The sequence below is a fragment of the Cryptomeria japonica genome, chromosome 10, assembly GCF_030272615.1.
Source record: "Cryptomeria japonica chromosome 10, Sugi_1.0, whole genome shotgun sequence".
Taxonomy (NCBI): Eukaryota; Viridiplantae; Streptophyta; class Pinopsida; order Cupressales; family Cupressaceae; genus Cryptomeria; species Cryptomeria japonica.
In genome coordinates, this window is record NC_081414.1 from 491,019,408 (window position 1) to 491,042,309 (window position 22,902).

General features: G+C 37.9%; 1 protein-coding gene across 1 annotated transcript in view; it reads left to right on the forward strand.

Annotated features, from left to right (window-relative positions):
• LOC131039426 (glycerol-3-phosphate dehydrogenase [NAD(+)], chloroplastic) overlaps window positions 1–22,902 on the forward strand; it is a 169,341-nt gene that overhangs the window by 129,585 nt on the left and 16,854 nt on the right. Inside the window, exons 7-8 of the mRNA XM_057972190.2 lie at window positions 11,514–11,663; window positions 11,785–11,934. Of these exons, the coding sequence (XP_057828173.2) occupies window positions 11,514–11,663; window positions 11,785–11,934 (300 nt within the window). The remainder of the gene's footprint in view (window positions 1–11,513; window positions 11,664–11,784; window positions 11,935–22,902) is intronic.

Here is a 22,902-nt window from a genome sequence, read left to right on the forward strand (position 1 = left end):
AGGAGTATTGATGGAGATTCCTCGAGACACATTGATGGATGGAGGGGTGATTAGGGAAAGGGAAGCATATGATTTCTCCAGATGGTATTGCATAGTGATATTAGGAAAAGAAGCCTTCAAGAAGTCAAATGAAGAATTAGCTCGGCTAAGGAGGATACTCAAAGAAATTTAGATGGAAATCCTCTCCTCAACGGAGGAATTGTTTGCACAAGAAATGGGAGGTAAGGAAATGACCACAGATACTTTGAAGAGCAAGGTGAAGGAATACGTTTTCAAGGACATGAGTTCTTTCTCCGGGAGTCGCCTGGATGACATTTCCATATTCATCAGTTTCATGAACAAGATTCAGGAACTCAAGCCAGCATGGGAGAAGACTCTTAGTCAGTGTGAAAAGGATACCACAATCATGGAGTACAAGCATGAGACTACTCCAAGTGTCTCTGTAGATGAACTCGAGATAGTGATGTTTAGGTTCATTGAATTTGCCAACAAAAAAAGAGATAAGGGACGCTTCTAGATGATGAGTTGTTTGACACTTAGTTGACATCTAGTTATTGGTTCTTTACTCTAGTTCTTTTTGCATAAAAGGTGGTCATTTACTTTGAAACCCTAATTAGGGTTCCATCTTGTAATCTCGGCCCTTGATTACAAATCAATCTTGGCCGTTCATTTGTAGAAGGATCTCTTTTAAAGGCCCATGCCTTCTCATTTGTAATATTAGATAGCTCATTAGCAATAGAGAGCTCTTGCTCTTTAGAGTAGAAGTAGAATAGGAGAAGGAGAAGACATTGTTGTAAGACTTGGAGAAATAAATTTTGATTTCATTGAAGATAAGGTGGATTCGTGTTTATTTCAGCTTGTTGCATTGTGTTCCTTCGATTTCTCAAATTGTTAGAAGTGCATTGATGTTAATGGAGAATGTGACAATGTTTGATGAATTTCAATGGTTCATACTTTTTGCACTTAGATGATTTCTATTTGCAATGTAAAGTTAGCCTAAACTTTTTTCATATGGATGCTTAACTTCTATCATGGAACGTACATTGTTCGTTACGATGGTGTTCATTGTGATATGAAAACTCCTTGCATAATCCCTAAAAGATTGCACTAGTTCTCGTGGAGTTGTTGCTGAGCATGGCAAAGTAGTACTTGTTTACTGGGAATTTGTCTATTGGAGCATGATCTATTATCCTCATTGTCCCTAGGAATAGATTAGAACTTCTTAACCTTTTCCCTTTTGTCCTTCTTTTTCAATTCCTGTTAAGTCTGTTCAATCACAATCCTACAATATCCGATGATGATGTTCCAGCCACAACATCAAGAGAAGTGAAGAACAACAAAAGCGTAAGTCCCCCTTGGATTACCGGCATACATCAGCCAAAAGAGCTCATATCCAACATTAAGTCACATGTATGCAGTAGAAACCTTAGAATTGCCTCAGTGAGCTTTTCTTGCAATCTTAGCATGCAAGGAGCCTTTGTGCAAGAGAGGATAAAGTGTCTTTGGCATTTTTTATTCTGTGTTGGTGTGGTCATAAAACACCCATCAACAAGTCCAGAGCAATTATTGGAGTTGGACGACACTTTTGGAGTGATATTGGACAACCCATCCAAGACTTGCTATTTTCAATAAGTTACTATTTTAAGTGTCAATTTCAACACCCATTGGTTAGTTGGGAGTGTTCTGATTCTCTTAGCTAGCTCAGTTCATAGTTTTAGCAGGTTCTGTGGAGAGATGCTACTTATAATAAGTGCTCGCCTGACACTTTCCTTTCTAGTTTTTTTTGGGTTTGTTCTCTTCAGTCCCTGGTGACTTTATTAAGGCGACTTTATATTAATGGATAAATTATATGAGGGATCACTTTATTATTATTTCCCATATGGAAGTTAAATATTAAAATATTAAAAGTGGAAAATTTAAATAGGGTATTTGGAAACTTCATGAGAGAATTATAAAGGGATATATGAGGAAGTCATTTTTTTATACTTGGTTTATTTATTTTCTCTTTGAGAAGGTTGAGACCTTTGGCTTTCATTAACAAGAAATCTTAGGATAGAAACCCTTGGAGTTTCTCAGTAGATTGGACGAAAACCCAACTCCACATTTAGAGGTGAATCCACCCAAGGTTCATCATTGAGCATATTTGTAGGTTTACATCATTCTGGAGTTTCAACTAGCTAGGGTTTGAAGTTTATTTGCAGGTGGAAGACATATTGCTTCAGATTTGTAGGTTTAATTGCCATATTCTTTCATAATACCTTGGACGGCTAGGGTATGACCATGAAATTTGTAAAGGTATTGAAGATTTATGAATTTTGAAGGCTTGCTACAGTGACGTGAACAATGCTGCTACAGTGTCGCACTACAGTAAGATTTTTGAGTTGTTTTCAGCCCTTTGGAAAAGATAGTAAGATTATTGGAGACTTGGTTCATTTGGCACTTACCTAGTGAGGTTTGTGAAGAGTCTTTGGAGTTAATTCTAGCCAACCCTTTGCTATTTGTGCCCAGCTTGCTGTTGGGGGAAGTTCTGAGCATATTTCAGACCTATGATTAGTGATTTCAGACATTTGGAATGAAGGGTATTTGATTAGAGCATTCTAGGAGTGTTTTGTTTGGTGTGTGAAGGCTTATCGACCTAATTTTATGCTTTGGAGACCTTGCTAATGAACCTTGGAAGACTGATTTAGCAAGCTGATGACTTTCTTACTTTCCAGAACTGCTGCATCAGGTCTGAGCTTTTTTCAGGTATTCTTTACTATTGTTGATTGTTTATAATCTCTTACAAGTATCAATTAATGAATGAGAATACTTACTTCCAAGAGCTTTGTAATCAGCATATTGCATGAGCAATTGAATCAAATAATGAAATCAGAAATTTGCATCAGCAAGGAACTATATTTACAATGTCAAATGATTCACAGTTGATACAACAGTGCTCCATCAAACTTAATGTTGAATGGTGTTTAATTCTTTTGGAGTGCTCTTTAATGGTGCATGAAATCTGAAACAAATATATCAACCAAACTATTCACATTGGCATTCAAGACTTGCAAACAATTTAAAAATATCCAGATCAGGGTGTTATATTACAGACGAATGCCTATCATATGAATAATTGAAAGTTTCCCTATTTTTAAGTTGTGCCCCCAACACCTCAAGAAAAAAGGGCCTCCCATCCTCTTTCATCCCTGATCTAGAAACACTGTAGAACATAGGCTTTTTATTTATTTTCCAAACATAGTGTTTCTTTTTTGTGCAAAATCTGTGCATTGACCCTGATATTTGGTCAATGTATTTTTCTTGTCAACTTGCTTTCCTAGTGAACCTGTTTTTTTTCTGGCCAATTTTGCACCTTGGGTGACTCTATACATTGACCATCTATGTAACACTTGTGTTTTTGCAAAATTCTAAACAATTCTCTGTCTTTGTGTGGTTTGAGATGCAATTCAAAATTGTGTACTTGCATTTATAATGTATGCCCTAATCATTTTTATTTTGAAGATACAAGTAATGAATCATTAGGTTTTTGCAAGGTTGTAGGTGTACTCAAACCCAGCCCCTTGGCACGCAAATCGGAATTCAGGGCGCAACTCCCACACTGAAAACCCGTCGAAAGACGTCTCTGCAAAGAGGAGACTCCTCGTCAACGAACCCTCTCGTCTTTCACCGTGCCTTGCAAACATGGGCTTAAAAACCCTAAAAAACACTCGTGAAAGAAAGTTAGACGCGACGGAAAAAAACCCTAAATGCACACAATAAAGTTTGACGCAACGCAAGGGCATAAGGGAAAACCACCAACACAACCTCCATTCTCAGACAGATGCGACTTCCATTCTCAGACGGACACACGACTTCCATTCTCACACGCTACCTCCGTAGCTAAACCAGTTACACGTGACCTCCATTCTCAGATGCATAGGTTAGTTTTTTCGAATAGTTTTAAAATTTTGACTATTTATCACATCATTCACAACCAAGATCGAATCGATGAATGCTGATAAATAATTCCTTGTTTACCAATTTATATTTTGCCAGCCTTTTGTATATCAATTGAACAAAAGCATGTTATTGGTTTGCATCACAACCAGAATTTATTTTCGATAATATAAATTTATATAATACCAAAATTTATACTCAAAAACAATTTAAACAAATTATTGGTTTATTAAAAGGCTAAAAGCATGCTATCGAATTTTGGTATTAAGTTCGCAAATGAGTCAAAGACTCAGAATTAATAATAATATATTAATATTTAATATCTGATGTTAGTATTAAATTATTAATTTATTGAATTATTAATATTCGTATACTAATATCAGAATTAATATCTGATGTTAATACTGCAATATCAGATACTAAGATTAACATCAGATATTAATTTTGATATTATTATCAGAATAATTTTTTTTTAATCATTGCAATATCTGATGTTAATATGATAATATCATTGTAGTATCACTATAATTAATATTTGATATTAATACTATTATATTTGATGGTGATACTGTGATATACTGTTAGTGTTTTCTAATAAGTGAACTTTGCATCATTTTATACTATATATTGTGACTATATAAAAATGATGCAAAGTTCACTTATTAAAAAACAAACTAACAACAAAGTGCAAACAATGAAAACTGAAACATTACAAATTTAAAATACAGTTAAGAATGTGATAGTAAAGGATACAAAATAGTAAATATAGTCTGAATGATTTCATATCAAACCTGATATTTTTTTATTTTTCCATGTAGAACGTCGGATGGAGGAAAGCAAGGCTTATAACCACTATGAAAGTATGTTGACCAAGCACCAGGGCTGATTGGATCAAGTGGAACAACTTCTAACCATTGTAAACTTTGTCCAATGCATTGGAGAGGTGCCTACATGAGGGTGAGGGCTCATTTCCTTCACCTATGTAATGTCCCCTTCTCAACAGTAATCAGCTTAACTAACCGTTAGCCTATTCCGAAGACCTGTAGGCTAGTCGGAAGCAGAAATTAGGGTTTCCTACCTCAGGGAGGATGTTACTGCAGTTTCGCTTGCATGTTGGAATTTATCAATTTGGATTCTAGATTCCTTCTGGGTTTTGAGAAAGCTTTGCAGTGAGGGTACATGCATAGCAAGTTATGGAGTTTGACCAACTTACTATTTTTAGTAAATGGAGGCAGAAGCAGTTGAGTTCTCTAGGTTTTTTGAGAGCTCTGCGATGGTATAACATGCAAACCAATCTGAGGACCTTTTCGGGACTTACTATTTTTAGTAAGTTTGGCATTTGCTCAGAATGTGGTAAAAATCACTATGGAAACACTTACTATTTTTAGCAGTATGCTATTTATAGTAAGTATTAGTTTTGGCAGTGCTATTTCTGGCAGGGATTCTGCAGCTCAGCTTAGTGGCTATTTCTGGCAGTATTATTTTGGCAGGATCCTATATTCACTCAGATGACTATTTTTAGCAGTTCAGTTCAGAGCTCCAACTCAGTTCAATTTTGGGTGATTTCCAGCACTTCAGTCTCCGGCTCATTTTCGCAATAATTAGTATTTGAGAAGAAAGTAATTTTAATATATATTAATACCTTAGCATGAGGTTTTAATAGTTGGTTGGACGGCTTAGGAAGGGAGAAGTATTATTTTTTATTTCCTAAGTCAAGTGGCAGCAAGGATTAGTGTATTTTATGTTTTATAATGTTATTATTTTATAACTTGGTGACCTTCAAAAAAGTGCGACTAGGAGACATGGTGATGGGGCGTTAAGTTCAAATGTAACATTATTATTTTATACACCTTAAATTATCTCCAAAAGTTCGATTTAAGGGGGAGGGTGTCATGAAATGAAATGAAAGTGAAATTTGGGGGAATTTGGCGCCATTTGAATTTGAATTTGAATTTAAGCCTTCAAAGTCTATAAATGAGAGTGTTGGGCTTCTCATTTGGTATCTCAAACAATTTACACTGTTATGCTATCGGATTGACTCCAGACAATGTTCGAGGGTGAATACCTCCTAGGGCTCTTGACAGACTTCGAGTGTGAGACATCACTCCTAGCTATGATTGGATCTTCTGAATGTGTGCTTCAGTTTTTGTGGGCATTGTTTTGTGTGGAAGCTGATTTTGGGGCGATCTCTACCTCAGAAGGGCGAGTTTTTTAGTGTGGTGTGTGATTTTTTGAGGTCGTACCATCTTGCTGGCCGTACCCTCCTTGCTGGCCGTATTTCTTGGTTTGTGTGCTACTGGGCGTGTTTGGTGTGTTGGTGTGGGCGATTGGTGGTGTGTGTTCAGTGTTCGCTGGCTCCTTGGGCATTGTGCAAGTCTCCAGTGTTGCTGAAGCTTCGTTGGAGTGTTCTTCATTGTGCTTGTTGTGGTTCGTGGTGGCTGTTGTGAAGTTGCAGCAGGCTGTTTTCTGTAACAACAAATTGGTATAGTGGTTTCTCATATCTTGCATTGCACTTCTCTCATAGTTCAGTATTTATGTTAGCTTGTATCTTCTTATTCTCTTCCATCTTATGTGATGTTTATTGTAAAGCTAAATGGTAGTACCATTAGCTGTTTCAGTTTGCTTTCCTCTATGTAATTTCCACTGCACAAGTGAAAGAGGCTGGCCTAGCCGCCTTCAGTGATTGTAGTTTTGGTTTGTTATTGTCCTTCTGCTGAATAAGCGGTGGAGTTGTGTAATGTCCCCTAATTTGTAATGTCCCCTACCTGATCTATTTCAATATATTAAAATTGATTGATATTCTTCAATTAGTTCTTATCAAGTGCTTATCTATTTTCCCCATTAGATGATTAATTTCATCATTCGTAGTTCTTAATATAGATATCAGACCTTGCTACTACTTCAGTTTTAAGAGAGAAGGGTTTACGTATGTTACCAAAGTGCTTAGAGACCAACTACAATAGGTTCCCTCAAAGTTTACAGATCCAAGCCCTTACCTATCTTGGGTCTATACCCTCAAGGCTTATGGGTCGCTGATCCCCACCCTATCTTGGGATTTAACCTATTGCTTGGATTTAGATTGCCCCTCTTTGGAACATCTCATTCCCATCTTCTTAAATATGGACAGTAATAACATGAGTTAGACTATACGTATACTAATTTCTTATGTATTATGAATATATATATGAAATTAAGTATGACTGTCATACATATTGCAGTCCATATTAATATTACTATTTATTCTGCATAAGAACATTATCGGGCTTCATATATTAAGCATACTTATTAAACACATCCTCATGCATACCACCAAGAACAAGGATGTTACTGCCTGTAACTTAATAACAGTTCTGATCTGATTTGATCCATGGTGATGTCCCTGGGTGCTTTTGATTCCTTTCCTTTTTATCTCTCAATGTGCGGGAGAGGACACACCTCTTCATCATGTATGCCCGTTGGCAAGAGACACACCCTTTGAAAGAGTGCAACTCTTCATTATTCCTGCAGCTCTGCCCTTTGAAAGGGACACAACCATCACAATCAGATCTGCACTTCCCATTCCCAAATTGTCCCCCCTATGTCATATTAATTATATTGAATTAATAATATTATATTATATTATATTATCAGCATCATATTGTATTAACAATACTATTATATTAACAGCAGCTTATTATATTAACAATATTATATTATATTAATAGCAGTATATTGTATTAATAATATCATATTATATTAATAGCATCATATTGTATTGACAGCAATTTTATATTCCCATATTTATACTGTACGTATTTCTCAGGCAGTGACTGCTGATGTCTTTCCTTATGTTTTCCTTAATTAAGTAGTACATCCAGGTTTTTATATTCTTGAGTCTCTTATATAAATTTAGAATTGATTGTTAATGACTGTTGTTTCAGTTGTATTAATGATAATATCAAATTGTATCATTAGTTTTAATTGTATTTAATTGCATTAACAATATTAAATTATATCCAAACTAATGGTTGTATTAGTGAAGTTAAACTGCATTAATAGTAGCATGATATATTATCAATATTCCTCATACCCGTAATGATTACTAGACAAGGTGCTGCTGATATCACTTAATTCGTCCCGTATACACCTCTTATTCTCTTTTTCCCTTCGTATTCTCCTTTTCCAATCCTTCGGTCTCCTCTTTTCTTACTTCCCTTATTTCCTCTCTTCTTCTGTACTCTCTTTTCTCTTATTCTTCCTTGTGTGTCCCGTTTGGAGGAAGGTGGTCAAAGGTATTTAATTTCTTTGACTGGTTATGACCCTTCCTAAAGAATATGACTCCCCATTGAGTCGCGCCTTTTCTAACTAAAATTTGTTATTCTTAAACACAGCCTAATGCATTGGTAATTTGATCGGTGCTTTTCAAATAAACAAATTTTGATATAAGTAATGCACACATTAATAAATTCTGAATAATTTTATTAATAATAAAATGTGATTCACATATTAATAAATAATTTGTGTATAATAATTTTTAATATTAATTTGTGAATAATAATAATATTCAATAATTAAATATTAATAAATTTTAAAAATAATATTTAATAATTAAATATTAATAATTTCAAATAATCATTTGTTGATTATATTAATTTATAATAATAATTGTTTCATTTAGATTATAAATAACGATCAAGGAGGGGACATGACAAGTTGATAATAATTTTCATTTCTAGTCCTCCCGTTGGATAAGCAGTAGAGTGATTGTTATTTTTCAGCGTTTGGTTTGTTCCTGGCAGATTTCCACCAGGAAGTTTCTAAGTTTCCATCTCCCGCTGAATAAGCGGAACAGGCTGGCTTGCCGCCCAAATTTGTAATAAATTTCAGTTTTCAAGCATCTAACGATCCCCTCATTACTGTATGCTCTCACCCTCCCAGATTGGGCTCTCGGTGATCAAAAGGTGGAAAGGGTTACTTTCAGCAGCATTAAGATTATCTTTCCTAACCTTAATGGGTGCCTTGAAGTGTTTGTTGTGTTTAAAAATTAAAAACAATACTTGGGGATATTACAACCTACCAGGAAACGGTGTTGAAGGCTGTACAAATGAGTCAGAACGATAGGATGTTGTGAGGGAACAAGAAAGGGCTGATGGTAAAGTTGCTATTCGAAGCTCTCATGCTTGAACAATAGGGGCAACTATTGCAGCTCAAAGTCATAATCGAGAGTTAGAGGTGGATGTGACTTCTAGAGATATAACAAGCGAACATGCTTGCAAAAGACCACACATTGGCAGCTCAAACCCCATTGGAAGATTGTTTGATGTGCAAGTTTGAGAAGTAGTTGATGCAGAGATTGGACGATTCTTTTATGCAAATGGAATACCATTTAATGTTGCTCGCTCACCTTTCTATAGAGAGATGGTCCAAGCAGTCAATAATGCACTAGCAGACTGTAAACCACCTGGATATGAAAAACTTCACACTATAGTCAATAAAGAAAAAAACCGATTATAGGAACAAAATGCTCCATTGAAAAGATGCGATTGTTCATTTTGAAAGGTAAGTAGAGGAGAGAGTAGTGGAAGCAAAAGTAGAGGGTCTTGGATTGGATCATTGTTTAACTACTTGCGAAGTGCTTGTAAATTGTTTTTCATCCTGATTTTTACAAAAGAAACTTGCCAAGTTTTTTTGGTGAGTTGAAGTGAGTTAAGTGGCAAGTCAATGGCTAGTACTAAAACACTCATGATGTGTAGGAAAAACAATTGAACATGAGAAAAATGCAAAAAAGCCATTGAAAAAATATCTCTTTATAAGCCCTATTCACCCAAGGTAAATAGGCACACTAGTGTTTCAGCATTGTTTTTAAGTTGCCAAGTTTTTCCAATTCAAGAAATTTTTGGTCTATTGAGTTCAAGTATGCAAACTATGGATTCGATGACATCATGGTTGAGGATGATGATGATCTTCAGCATTACCTTCTAGATTGAGGAATAGGATTCCATTCATCACTATGATGTATACAAGGAAGAGAAAATCTAAATTGTTGTAGCTTGCATTGAATATTAATTGATGATGATTGAATCAATCATCATAAGATTAATATCATATAATTGTATGTTGTATTTCCATGTTGATATGATATTGTACTCTTTTTTATTCAAATCTGATAGAAAACACTTCCCCATCATTCTACAAGCTCATTTCATAGTGTGTAACTATATTTTGTATGAGATTTATATTTTTTAGGGAATTTATGATTTTTTTTCATTCAAGTTTTTGCTAAGTTGCTGAGTCTGAATCGAAATTGTGTCCTCCTAGTCTTACTGAGTTGTGAGTTTTGCACTTTGTTCTTCTTACATTGAATTAAAACATCCTCCCCCTTTATGTGAACTTGATGCCACCTAGATTTGAGATCCAATAATGTAAAATAATTGGCATGTTGAAGTTGGTCGAACAAGCTATTAATCCACAAGGGTGAATGCTCGTTATTGATGGTGATTTTGTTCAAGACAATATAATCTATGCACATTTTCCAAGAGCCATCTTTCTTTTGTACCTTGACAATGGGTGACTTGTACGGCAAATATATTGGGTGTAGGACACCTCACTTCAACAAATCTTGGAGTAGATTCTTCATTTCATTACTCTCCAAAAGGGATTGCTTATACAAACCAATGTTTGGAAGAGACTTGAGTAGTGGGTGAATCTCATGATCTTCTTCCCTTGGTTGCAAACCTTTGGGAGTTTGAAATGCTTTTTGGAAAGACTAATAATTCATCTAAATCTTTCAACCCCTGGTTAGCATCTTTAACCTTGAAATTTCTAGGCCATCCTATTTCTTATCTTCCAAATTAAGTAAACAAAATTCCTTATTTGTTTGAATGAGTCATCTTTCTTGGTTAATGCTTTTACAATGCCAAGCCTAGTCTTTCTGTGGAGTGCCTTTACATTATAGTTGACCCTGTCCTTGGTCTGCATGAATTTGTGTGTCATCATGAAGATAGCATACTTAAGATAGAAATAATGACTTTGAAACACAACATGAAATATATCAAGTGGATCAGATCTACAATCTTATGATTTTTTTCTTAGCAATTTTTTGTATGTGCATACAATGTCCCACAATGTTAATTCTGTAGGAGTGTCTACGCCACAAGCTGAAGTATATGGTCCCTCTACACATATAAAGACCAATTTATTGGCTATTTCAGGTATACTCTCTACAATGAAAATTGCTCACTCTTTATAAATAATGCTATCAGGACAGACATTTATATGCACTTGGTCATAATACATCAGCTCCATCAGAGATAACTTCTATATTGTGGCACAGATAGTTGAACTTTGTTTAATTTGAGAAAAATCTCCAATAATTTTATCTGTTTGAAGCCTTTTTAAATCTTTCTTGAGAAATAATGTAAGAAATTGACCTTTGCATTCTACATAAATATCTCTACAGGCATTACTGCATTTGAGAAAAGACATGTAGTGGAAATTTTTATAAGGCCGGGTGAAACTTATACAATTTTTTGAGTCCAATTCTGCTACAATTATGACTAATTGTTTAGATTATTATATCATGTGGTGTTGGACTGCAGATGGGTGCCAAAGCAACCACACTCACTGGCGTTTCAGGTACTGGAGATATCATGCTTACATGTTTTGTCAAACTTTCAAGAAACCGAACTGTAGGGGTGAGACTTGGATCTGGGGAGAAACTTGATGACATTCTTGCATCCATGAATCAGGTGATTCTTTATTTAGTTGCATAAAGAGAAGGCCTTTATCTTGGGAATCTGAGTTTCATTGACTATCTATTCAAAATGTAAAGCCTTGTGTTTTCCCTGCCATTAACTATGAATTCCATAGGTCGCAGAAGGTGTAGCCACAGCAGGAGCTGTTATTGCTTTAGCACAGAAGTATCATGTGAAATTGCCTGTATTGACTGCTGTTGCCCGTATTCTTGATAATGAATTAACACCAAAGAAAGCTGTTTTTGAGCTAATGAATCTCCCACAGGTTGGTTGAATTTCTTAAGCTAAGATCTTAGTCATATTTTCTTTTTTCACTTCACATTATTTAATTTCAGATAAAAAAATTTGGAACTAGTTTTAAGTTTTTAAATGGGAAATTGAGTAGATTTATGCATCTAATTTATTTGTTGCAGTTCGGAACATTTCAATTTCTATACTTTGAAACTATTTTAATCTCATTTATAATTTTATAATGCTTTCTTTTATTTGAAATGCCAAGAATCATTATCAGGAATCAGTTTAAAGGAAGGATAAATTATGTTTAAATATGGTGTATAAATAACTCCAAACTACATAAACTGAAAGGATACTTCTGATTCTCCACCATAATTAAATAAATTAATCATTATCAAATACAGATGAAAATCCCTAAAAATGAGCAACTTAGTTGCTAGCTTGCTATAGGTTATCAAAGTTTTAAAACTCGGACTCGCCACAGACTCGGCAAACCAAAAATTTGGACTCAGACTCAGACTCATGAAAGACTCGCGAAAGACTCGGCAAAAAAACAAACCGTAGTTTTACAAAAAAACATAAAGAAATTAATGCATTTAGAGAACACAAGAGCCATAATTGAAACATTACACATGTCATATGATCTACAAACATGCAATATTTGAAATTTCATCATTCATACTCATAGTTTCAAGTTTCAACTCTAAAATGTATAATAGCAGCATAAGTTTATAAATGTTTACAAAATTACATATAATGATATGTCCAACTCCAAATGTGAAAAACAACAATGAACAAACTAAAGAGAAGACTACATCTTCCTCTTTGTATTTCTCCTAATATAGCTCAATTTTTCAGGCCTTGAGCTGTAAGTGGTAGCTAGAACAAACCTGTCATAACCAAGCAAGAATGCCAAATGAGGGCAAAAAAAAAAAAAAAACTCACTTTTAAAGCTTGCAAGACGTTTTTTTTGGGTCGCACGAGTCCATCTGAAAGACTCAAAAGTCTGTGCAAAATATTCGCGCAAGTCCTTGCAAAAGACTCGCGAGTCTTTCAGATGGGCTCGGCAGGACTCGCCTCGCGAGTCCTTGGTGAGTCGACTTGTGGCTCCCATGGACTTGCGAGTCCGTGGCGAGTCCACGAGTCTTAAAACACTGTAGGTTATAATCAATCATCATATAATTAATACAATTTCACCCAATCATCATAATCAATGAGAAAAGTCAACATTTCATTTAAGTTTTTTGAGGTTTCTAGAAGTTTTCTTCAATGGATTTGTAGCTAAAGTTTGAATATATTCTATTATTAGAAAAGAGGACTTGGACATAGAGATGAAGTATGTACACTTGGCAAAAAGTTGGAGCATCATTTTCTTCTAAATATTGTAAAAGCTGCAAATCTCGATGAGTATTAACAGGTGTATGGCTTAACTAAAGATGCTTGCTTTTATTTTGGTCTCTGCTTGCTCAGCATGCCTTGATGCTCTTTTTAACCATAAACTTCTGTATAATGCCTTAAGAGATGGTGCAAATATAACATTGCGGCAGATGAAATTAGCCTTTCTTATCTTTTTGAATTTTTCTATAAATACTCCTATGTAATGTCCCCACTTTCCTAGTGATCACTTAGGAGCATAGATTTGCTTGTTACTCATCTCCACAGGCGAATTCAATGAATAGGAGATGTCAGTGCTAGCAAGGGGTTTACACTTAGCCAATTTTGTGGTTAGATGACTTACAATTATAAGCACTTTATGTTATAATTTCATAAAAGTCACTTTAAGCTAAAATTAGATATAATAATAAAGTGACATTATAATAAAAGTTTATTAAGTGCTTAAGTCATATATTTTCCCCCCTTGGCGCCACCTAGTCAATAAAGTTGCAACTTAAAAAGTGTTTAAGTTGAATGAGGAATAAGAGTCTCATAAAGGGTCGAACTCTTTTGAGAAGAGTTTAATTTTAATAAATTCCACAAAGTTAATAAAACAAATCCTATTTGGTACGGCTAGAGTTGAGGCTTGATAAAGTCATTTGCTTGGCTTCCATTATGGAATCATTCACTGGTTTTGATATCAGCAATTTGAAAAATTGAGCTCTGCTAATGGATTTCAGCAGCATACCAGCCTCCATGGAACGAAAACTCCTTGGGGATTTTTGAATTGGACACCAACCCAGTTCATGATTGTGGGGAATTCACAGAGAATTCCTGTTTGTGCTTCAATTGAGGATTTTATCATCCATTCGAGACCTTGTTCAAGGGTTTCAGATTATACTTTGCAGATCCAGAGGGTTTGATGACGTTTCAAGGCAGCCATACCACTTTTTAGCTCAGCCGTACCATTCCTATGCTGGCCGTACAACCTACAGCATACTCTCAATTCCAGTCAAATAAAGAAGCTCACCCGGACAAGCGTTGGACTAGTGGTAGGCCAATTTTGGCTTCTGATGTTTCTATACCTGATTTTAGATGTTTGATAATTTGCTGTCAATAAATCAGTCATCTTTAAGTTCCTATCATAGTATTAGTTTTTTCCTGCACTGCAATTACATTTCATTTTGGTTTCAACTTTCAAGCATAAAACACCAAAAAAGTATAAAACCTCAAATTGTCAAAAAACTTCAAACAAATTCTCACAGTCAAAGATTCAAAGTTGCAACAAAACAATCAGATTTGAGCATAGTCCTAAACGGCATCTCTCAGATAGTAGTGTGGAGCTTAGAAATCGAGCACCTGTTGGAAGATCCTCCCCCAAATCTGTATGATGCTGTTCTAGTTGCCCCACAAATCAGTTTGATAATAAGAAAAAGAATGCTTTCAGTTCAATGCAATCCTTGGATGAGATTGCCTGCAAGAAACCATAAATAGTTTCATCTTCTAACCTTTGGAAATCAGCACAGAATGAATCTCTCAATGTTGGCTGTGAAAGACACACAGCCAATACTAAGAGAGGGGGAAGGGGGGGGGTTGAATCAGTATTGGAGATTTTAAACAATTTTTCAGAATGAAGGCAAATGATACCCAAAAAGATCAGTAAGACACAAACACAAGTTTTCTCGTGGAAAACCTTTTTGGGTAAAAAACCACGGCATAAAATTCTTATATAGCAAATGGGCACCAACCCAAAAAACAGATGTGAGCACCAACTCACTAAGTACACCAACTACCCTTAAAGCACCAACATAAAACACAGCTGGAGCACCAACTCCAGTTACAATCAGATTGGAAGAAATTTTAATTCATAGAAGTCTTCAACAGTCTTTTGAACAAGGTATCATTAGGTCAATGATAAACTACATAAGCATCCGAAAAATGAAACTTCACACTCAGTAAAAAAACAGATTCACTTTCAGCACAAAAACCTTAAGAATATCATCATATCAATCTCCACACTTGTAGAGGTTTTGCCATCAGTGTTCATAAGAGAAAGAGATTCACGTGTTTCTGTGAGATTCAGATAACTGAAGCTTCTCATTCAAGCAGCATGTAACTCACTCCAAAAAACAGTATATAGAATGTTTCACTGTTTTATAAATATTCTGCCATTCTGTATGCAAATCATCACATTTTCACCCATGCAGTTACGATATTCAAAATCTTCTGCCCTCAAAGCTGTCATCGTAATGCATGCTCCAGAAATATTCTCCTTGACTCTACGTTTTTAGAGAATAGGAAAGCAACGCCCAACAAAAAAACATCCAACTTTTTTCAATATCGACTCACAACAAAAGGTCACCCAATCATTTTTAATTTAAATTCTTGCATATACCCAGCAAGATCGCACAATCCAGAAAAGCGTCTCAATAAATTGAGACATGAATATCCTTAAAAAATATGACCTGTACCACCGAAACAATTATGTGAAGCCGCCACAAAGTCTACAGGCAAAAGGACGTGTTTGAGAGAGTTTGAAATTTTTAAATACCCACGCTAAACTCACAGCAAAGCAAACAGCATCTCATAACCAACCGTGTTCATTTTAAAAAACAAAACTGAAGCGCTAATTCTGGAAGAATGTTTCCATAAAAAGGTCACCTGAAGCTTGCCACGGCATCCCCCCAAAAAAATCTTAACCATTCCATGAAGGCACTCCACAAAGTTAATAAAGATCGACTCCTTAGAATACGGCATGCATACAGAATTGTAAAGGAAAAAAAAACACACAACAGCAAAGGGAATCCACGAACTTTAAAAACACGTCTGCTGGGAATTTTAGAGTCACCAAAAAAATATTTTCCAATCATTACATTTCTGAAATCGTCAGACAAAACTGAAACCCAACCGAAAACATGGAGGATGTATGTTGAAGGCACTAAACTAGAAAGCCGCCATAGATTAATAAAAACGATTCCTCCCTTTTATTCCAGAAACCTCTGCCAACACTAATTGAAAAAAACTTTATTTAAATTACATAGAGAAAATCGAACCTCTTTGACTAGTCCAAACAATGACATGGCATAGGGAATTGACTTGTCACAACAAATGGACAAGTAAGCAGCTGACAAATGCCAAGTAGGCACACACACAGCTCAAGCAGGTCAAGCTCCTCAAGCAGGTCAAGCTGGTCAAGCACCCAAGAAGGCAAGCAGCTCAAAAAAAACTTCAAGATTATCCTTGACATCAATGACAATAATTCCAACAAACTGGCCTCCATTTATTCATTGACACGGTCCAACCCAAGGCACCCAGCCCAAGTGAGTAGAAATTAATAAATATTTTCTCTTAGTTGATATGACACTAATATCACTTAGAATATTTCCATTTTAATATTAATAATAAAATTCACATAACATGGCACTGGTTTCATAACATTAAATCACCCAAGAAGCCAATTAACTATGACCCCTCATCAGTATATCAATCTTAGCTTGAGAACAACTCACCAAAAAGACCTGAGATAAAACATAATGAACAACTGACCCACACCTAAATACAATGACAGGTTGCACGGTATGGTCCTATCCCCAGTAGCCCTCCAAAAGCCTCAAAGAAATAGGAAGAAGTTTTCTCCCTGGCACTTATAATGGACATGTACACTTAAAAATATCGAGGGCGTGAACAATGCCAACAGTAAAGAGTTCCCTCCTAGGGTAAATGACACATGAGGAGTCTAATGGTGGGTGCCCTGCCTCCAACTGACCTCTAAAAATTTAGGAAATGGTCCAAAACTCATTAAAATACTAGGGACAAATGAATGAAATCAATTCTATCTAGTACATACTACTTTAGCAATGATCCCTCACCCACTGAGAAGTATAGAAATGGACATGTAGGTCCCACACATGTTGACTCAATGAAAAGGGGACAGTAAACCTTTACCAACTGTTGCAGAGTCCAAAGGAAGTGCTACTGCTGCTATTATCCAAGCCCTTGAAATTTTTACTAGCATTATTCAGGGTATTGCAAATAAAATGGAGGATAAAACCATGGACACCACCTTGCTGGAAAAGTCTAACGCAGTCCTTGTCACTTGTATCCAGCAGCAGAATTAGTACATTAAGATGTCACAGTGATGTGTCCAAAATAAAAAAGCAATACCTTATATTTTCATTTCCTCTTCAGTAAAACTGAAACAGTAGAGCAGCTTGCACAACTGAGAAGAACAGAAAAAGGTATTTGGAAGTGATGCATCAAAATATAGATCTTCCAAGTACTATGCACTTCGCCCCGATTCTTTAGTGTATGCACATCACTATGAGTTTCTAGTTAACTCTACCATTAGTGCAACAGCAATTTCTACTCCTGTAACATCACTTTGTACAATTGTACAACAATACTGCACTCATATTAAAGTCTAAAATTATATTTTCTTGAAAAAGAGTATTATCAATTCTATAAACCAACATAAACAATCACTGAAGATCTTACAAAACAAGTTGGCTTAATTAAGGGAATACACCACACATTTCAGTCATATGAGGAAATAAACTGGGCATGTTTCTCTAAAAGTGCTAATTTTTAAATACTGTGAAGCTAAAAGCTGCTTGGGAGCAATTGCCAAGCCCTTGTCTTTGAGGTCACCACCATTGTGGCACAATTGCAAGCAAAGTATAAGACATGATTATTACAGATTTACAATTATACCCACCCTTGTAACAACTATGTTGGAGGACCAAATGTCTAATTATTGCTTTATGGTTATCAAGGAATACAATATACCTGTCTTATGATGGGTGTTATGTACACTCCTGGATATAGCTCCTTTTTTTCTCGTGCTCTTTGTTATATGTCACCATTGAAAAGTCTGATGTGTAGTTGCCTCCCTCTTAAAGAGTGATATATCTAATATCACCTTTGGTCCTTGGCATTTTGTCTCTTAAAGGACAAAGTCTTTGTTGTATTTAAGTATTATATCCTACCCAGTAATATAATTTCTCTCCATCAACTGAAAGAAGAAACAAAACATATAAATATAAGTAACTGATTTACCTGCTGCTGAACAGAACTGCAATAAGGAAGACTTAGTATGCTGAACCAGTGTAATACTTGAGGGGATGATGCACATGTCCAGCTGACGCCAGTGGTTGGATGTGCACGTATATTTTTCAATAATTCCCCATAACTTGGATCTGAGAAGAAGTCGCGCCCCTACAATTGAACATCACACACCCAACAAAGAACTACACTTAGACCTCTTCCCCCAGTTGGAACATACATTGTACTGTCAATAGGATTACCACCTCTTCTCAATGATGGAAGTCGTGATTTGCACCAATGATGGAGGCTAGTTAACTCCTTTCAATCTTTTCAATTTTGCACCAAGGTATCTTGCTCTTAGTACATCATTTCCGGCAGTCCTTATAATGTTGCTTCACGAATCAAACCAGTCATTCTCACTTTCTTTCTCTCATGGTTTTGAGATACCTTTCAATTTCATTGTATGTGAGTTACTAGAAGCTGTTGTAATCAGGTCCAACCTTGTCTCTTAAAAAGATGCAAGAGGATCCCAATAGAGAACACAGTAAAATCTAGTCTAAAATTCCTTTATATAGTATGGTAATAATTCAATTTCCTCATGGTTGTATTAATAAATTTGCTCTCTAATTTTTATACCATCTGATCTTCAAAAAACAATTTAAAAGGAGGCAATCTTACAGACATTTCAACTAGATAAGATTGTACGTCCAAAACCTACTTTAGTTTTTTTTCTTTGTCAGTCGTTGCTTTGCTGGACCTTTAAAATATCCACACATGGGAGTCATAAGGATTCCTTCAAAGTTTATAGAATTACTATGGCTCTAATACCATGTTAAAATTCAGGATTGAGCTTTACAATAATAGATTTACAGCAATTAAAAATAATAAACAGAATACCACAACACTACACACAGCCATCAATAAGGACATAAGCCTGAATGGAAGCAAATAAACTTCAGCTTTCATGTTAAAAATACAAATACATATACTTACAGAACTCTAATTTTCAATCTTTCAACTTCTTGGCAGTTGAAAGATTAAACACCTACCACATGAAACACACAACCCATGTGTTTGCCCTCTCGGGTAAACGGTTAAATGCAGAACGTAAATGCACAGAACATAATGGAAATATATTAAATAACCAGCCTCTATATTAATTCCACAGTCCATGTACAATAAGTGCTTATAACATTACATCTGACACGACTAACATGATCCTTTCGAAGAAAAGGTACACAATATATAATACCCGAAGGGGCGCGACACAACCGTCGCAACTCCATCTACCTACCCATCGGCTAACTAATTGACCGCCGTAACTCATTATTACCGACGACAACATAAACATAATATAACAACATAACATAATGATTATTCCCGTCAACATCATCCCCCCCAAGAAAAGAAGTCGACTCCGACGACTTAATACAAAATAGAGATGAACGACAGGAACTACTGACGCCAGTCGGGCCCGGATCTTATACACTTGCTGCATCCTCGCCTGAAAACCCTTTTCTGCTACCATCCGATGCTCAAGTGCGGATTTCACCAATATTGCTTCCTTTGCCATCACAGTCCTCCTGTGCCTAACCCAAACTTGTCTGCAAAACACGTTCTTCAGTCTCAGCTTCCACCAACTGCTACTCAATTGATACTGTCTCCCTAGCCAATTTGTCCTCGATAGCCACCCGTGCTGCTCTCCCGGCATCCAACTCCTGGGTACACTGAACTAAGTCTCACGCGACTATTGCCTCCAACCTGGTGGTCAGCTCCTCCCGAGCCCTCTGTGCATCCACCAAGGCAACCTCACGTCCAGCCGAGACATACTCCGAGTTCCTCAAAGCGGACCAGTCATGCCTGGAGGTGGCCACAATCCGCTGGCACAAATGCTAGGAGACACCTCAAATCCTCCATCACACTCCCCAAAGGCTAAAAACTGAACTGAATAACTCCCTGGTGTCATACAACTGCACGGACTTGCAATGCCTTCCGTCAAACTCTGTTTGTTCCCAACCTCCAAATCCGTCTCCCTCTACGGCTTATGGCTTCCTTGCCAATGCTTAGCTGCGAGCTTCTTCCTCACAATACGGACAACCACAACACTTCCCGTGGTCTTCTGTAGCTCAAAATAAACTGGGGTCTGGGGGCAACGCCCCCAGCAGGGTCGAGGGGCAGCGCCCCTCGCGGGGTCTGGGGCAGCGCATCATTTCTGTGATATTTTATGATGTCAAAACCCTTCTTCTACACTCCAATATTTTCAGTGTCCAGACTCCAGATGTCATCGAATCATTTTTCAATCCGTCGTCGTTTTTTTTTTTTTTTTTAGGCACTGTAATGTCCCCGATGGCACCCCGGCCATACAACCTCCCTGTACGGTCAACAACAGCATTGGCACCTCCGATCGTGTGGCCACCTTCCCGTGCGGCCTACACCCCTCTTACCATACGGACACACCTCCGGTCAACAACAGCACTGGCACCTCCAATCGTGCGGCTGCTTGGTCTACCTGTGGCGGTCGTTTTGCCCTTACGTAGCTGTGTGGATTGTGCGGGCTTGGTCTCTTTTTTTCTTTTTCCTTTTGCGACTGCTGCGCGTTGGTGTGCGTAACCCTTGCTGTGCGTGTTGATCGGGCCGTGCGGTGCGTCTTCCTCCTTTATCCCTTGCTGTGTTCTTCCTTCGGCGGTGTGCGGCGTGGTGTCTCCTTCGTGCGGCGTGGTGTCTTTTCCTTGCGGCGTGGCGTCTCTTCCTTCCCTCGGCGGTGTCTTCGTGCGGCGTTTTCTATCCTTGCGCGGCCTTCGGTGGCTCCCACCGCACGGTGTGACCACCGCACGATGGTTCCACCGCACGATGGTTCCACCGTCGGTGCTTCCACCGCACGGTGGTGCACCGTCCACCGCACGGTGGTGTCACCTTGTCACCTTGGTCCCACCGTACGGTGGCCATTTTCCCCTTCTTTGTTTTTTTTGACCGTACGGTCGCTGTCGTACGACCGTGCGATTTTTTTTTTTTTTTTTTTGAAGTTGTCTAGAGAGTCTTCGGCTCGGGTCCCCTATCTCTGGGATCGCCCTTCATCCTTCTCGGTTTTTCTCGCCCAAAAGTCTCCTACTTTTGTCCCGTGCCTCTCGAGTCGCTTGCCCGGCCTCTTAGGTCCCCCTCCATCCTCTCGGGTCCCCCTTCGGGCTCTCGAGTGTCTATCCGGCCTCTCGGGTCCCCTGCGTGCTTCGCGTGGTAAGGTTTCAATTTGGGCCCGTTGGTGGCAAGTCTATTTTCAATGGCCATCCGAAGACCTGGAACCACAAATTTTACAGGGACCACGGTCTCCTTCCTATACATAAGAAGAAGAAGGATTATAAAAATTTTGAAGGCTGCGGCCTTCCACACAGGGTTCCAATCGTTGCCGACACTCTTCGGATTATTTACGTCGCCAGGGTTTGGGGCGTCTCGCTTCCAATATTCTTTGTATTCTGGCAGGTACACCTCTGTTGGTTTCTTTGGTTCCTCTACTTCGAGCCTATAGCTTTGGAACATTTCGTAATCCTCCATTTGCCAGTGGAAGAGCCCGTTAAATGAGCATACCTCATCTTCAGAACATCCCTCCAATTCGAGCACCCCTTCACTGTTCGGCTCCATCGCGTTCTTGCCCTTTCTTTCATCGGGACCCTCTTCCCCTTTATTAAAGTCCTCTAAGTCTGAGTCGGAAGAGGCGAGCTCTTCGCCAACATCTTGGGTGTGTAGGTCAATGGTATATTTCCGCCCTCCCTTCTCCATGGAAAGTGTATTTTTCTTCCAGTTGTGGTTTACCCTCGCGTTGATCAACCACGCTCTCCCCAGGATGGCGTCATAGCCTTTCTTCTTCGAAGGAATAACCACGAAATCTAACAAGAATGGTTGTGTACCAATCGTCACTTGCTGGGCCATCAACAGGCCGAGTGGCTTAATGCCGTGTTGGTCCGCTCCCACCAGGTTGAATGTGGGTGGCCACAGGGTGGGCTTCCCCAGCCGCTTCCATGTTTCTTTTGGTAGTACATTCACCCCAGATCCACCATCCACAATGGTGTCCTTTAGAATGGTCCCACGGATACCCATTTCTACCACAATTGGGTGTCTACCACTGCTCAAGGCTAGTAACATCGGGTCAGTCAAAGGGCTAACGGAAACCTCCCCCTGTGGTGTACTCTTCGAAGCGGTGGCGGGAACCCCTACCTGTGGTGCACTCGACGCTGCGGTGGCGGGAACCCCTACCTGTGGTGTACTCGACGATGCGGTGCTTTGCACATTGGTGAGGATGGCAGTCCTCAATTGTGGCATAGAGTCTAAAAGGTCTTTTACCTTTATCGGCACCTCCATCTGCAAGATTTGCCCAATGATGTTATTTTTTGCTTCCGTACGGGATGATGTACTCGCCACCTCGTTGTCCCGTCGTTCGGTCGTCATCTCACGTTCAATATTGGCCTTTGCTTCCCGTAATCTCTCCTTCTCCATACGGGGGTCGGGATAAGTGGCTTTTTTCATCTGGGCGCGGGTGATCGCCAGTACTTCGTTCTCACCAGTCTTCTCAGCCTTCTCAATGTTGAGGAGA